Here is a 1,980-nt window from a genome sequence, read left to right as displayed (position 1 = left end):
TAAGATGTGTAAGATGTGTAAGGCAAGGAGTACATTTCTAAGCAGTACATTTTTTTTTTTTTAGAACTTGGTTTAAACCATAAAAATAAATTGAAATATTAAAAAATAAAATAATGATTAAGATGTGTAAGGCAAGGAGTACATTTCTAAGCAGTACATTTTTTTTTTTTTAGAACTTGGCACATGTGTTTTAAACCATCTGTGACTGTCATTTAGGGGTGACTGGCCGTGGCAAGTATCTGTGTGGCTGAGGTCTCAATCGAAAGGCACCCATCCACTTTGTGGGGCAACTCTCATCAATTCCTGTTGGGTCATTACTGCTGCTCATTGCTTCAAGAGGTGAGAGAGAGAGACTCTACTGACATCTAGTGGCTCTACAGAGAATGACAAACACTTTACTTTGTTACAAAGTCTGTCATTCCTGACAGTTAGGCAACAAATAAACATGCTGCGCATATACATGTCTTTTTTCAGGTTTGGTTCAGACCCCTCCCGTTACGTGCTGCGGCTTGGCGACTACCACACAGAGGAGAGGGATGACTTTGAGCGCACTCTTTCTCCTGAGCGCATCGTGATCCACAGGAAGTACCACAGCCAGGGCTGGGAGTATGATATTGTCTTACTGAAGCTGAAGGGCACAGATGGGAATTGTGTGGCCTTTAACCCGCACACTAATGCAGTTTGCCTTCCGCCTCAGAGCAACAGGAGGGGCAAGAGGCCTATCGCCTGTGTTATCACCGGCTGGAGAATTACAGGTACTGCAAACTCAAACATATTTACAGAAATACATTTCTGAACACACTTATGATGACTAATAGTTTCCTTTTGGAATGGTAGACCTAAGCTAATAATTCTGGGTAAAAATCTATATAAATAAGTAGTATTATTTGCAAACGATATGAGTAAAAAAAAAATCTTTTTGCAAACCAAATAACTGCAAAAATTATAATGTTAAAATTTAAATACAGTACTGTTCAAAAGTGTGGGGTCGGTGAGATTTTTTTTAAAGTCTCTGTTCACCAAGACTTTATTTACAGTATTTGACCAAAAATACTGTAAAACCAGTAATATTGTGAAATGTTATTATAATTTAAAATAAAGTTTTTTTTTATGTAATTTATTCCTGTGATGCAAAATTTTTCAAGACAGCCATTACTCCAGTCTTTAGTGTCACAAATCATTCAAATATCCTGATTTGATGCTCAAGCAACATTTCTTCTTCTTATCAGTGTTGAAAACAGCTGTGCTGCTCAATATTTTTATGGACACAGTGATATATTTTTTTTTCAGGACTCTTTGATTACTTAAGTTCAAAAGAACAGGATATATTTTAAATAGAAATCCTTTGTAACATAAATGTCTTTACTGTCACTTTTGATTATTTTTACATTTTAAATTTAATTTTAAATCTTAAAAAAAAAAGTTAAAGGTGACATATCATGAAAATCTGACTTTTCCAGGTTTTAAGTTCTATAATCAGGTCCCTGGTGCATCTACCAACCATGGAAACGGGAAAAAGATTAACCCAGTAACTTTGTTTTGGTAAGCCTTTTTCTGCAAGCGTCTGAGAAAACGAGCGCGTCTGATTTTGCTCCCCTAGTGACGTTGCAAAGGGATCTCATTATAATATTACCGCCCCTTAATCTGTAAGTTTCCCCCCACGGCGCTGTCATTGTGTTTTCGCAAGCGACAACGGTGTACCAGCTCTAATGCCATGGCGAAAGTTTGAGCAAAACATACTAACTGTTCTGTCTTTGGCTGCACAGACGTGCACAGAACACTATTTAGAGTCCCAGCCTCAGAGGAGACAAGACCGCAGTGGATTTATTGATTTGTTTACTGCATATTGCTTTTGCCACACAGATCTAAAATACACATGCGATTTATTTCCCAGCTGCTTACCTTCACAGACATAACCGACTGTTTTTGTAACTCGTGTGTGTTTTTAACGTAAACTTGTGTGTATATGAGAACTTAGTT

General features: G+C 37.2%; 1 protein-coding gene across 1 annotated transcript in view; it reads left to right on the top strand.

The window, feature by feature from the left end:
• Positions 1 to 1,980, top strand: part of LOC107743602 (neurotrypsin-like) — a 31,693-nt gene that overhangs the window by 25,460 nt on the left and 4,253 nt on the right. The window contains exons 11-12 of the mRNA XM_016556932.1: positions 217 to 339; positions 475 to 755. Coding sequence (XP_016412418.1) covers positions 217 to 339; positions 475 to 755 — 404 coding nt within the window. The remainder of the gene's footprint in view (positions 1 to 216; positions 340 to 474; positions 756 to 1,980) is intronic.

The sequence above is a fragment of the Sinocyclocheilus rhinocerous genome, unplaced genomic scaffold, assembly GCF_001515625.1.
Source record: "Sinocyclocheilus rhinocerous isolate Xijiao unplaced genomic scaffold, SAMN03320098_v1.1 scaffold677, whole genome shotgun sequence".
In the NCBI taxonomy this organism is placed as follows: domain Eukaryota; kingdom Metazoa; phylum Chordata; class Actinopteri; order Cypriniformes; family Cyprinidae; genus Sinocyclocheilus; species Sinocyclocheilus rhinocerous.
This window is presented reverse-complemented; position numbering and strand designations above follow the sequence as displayed.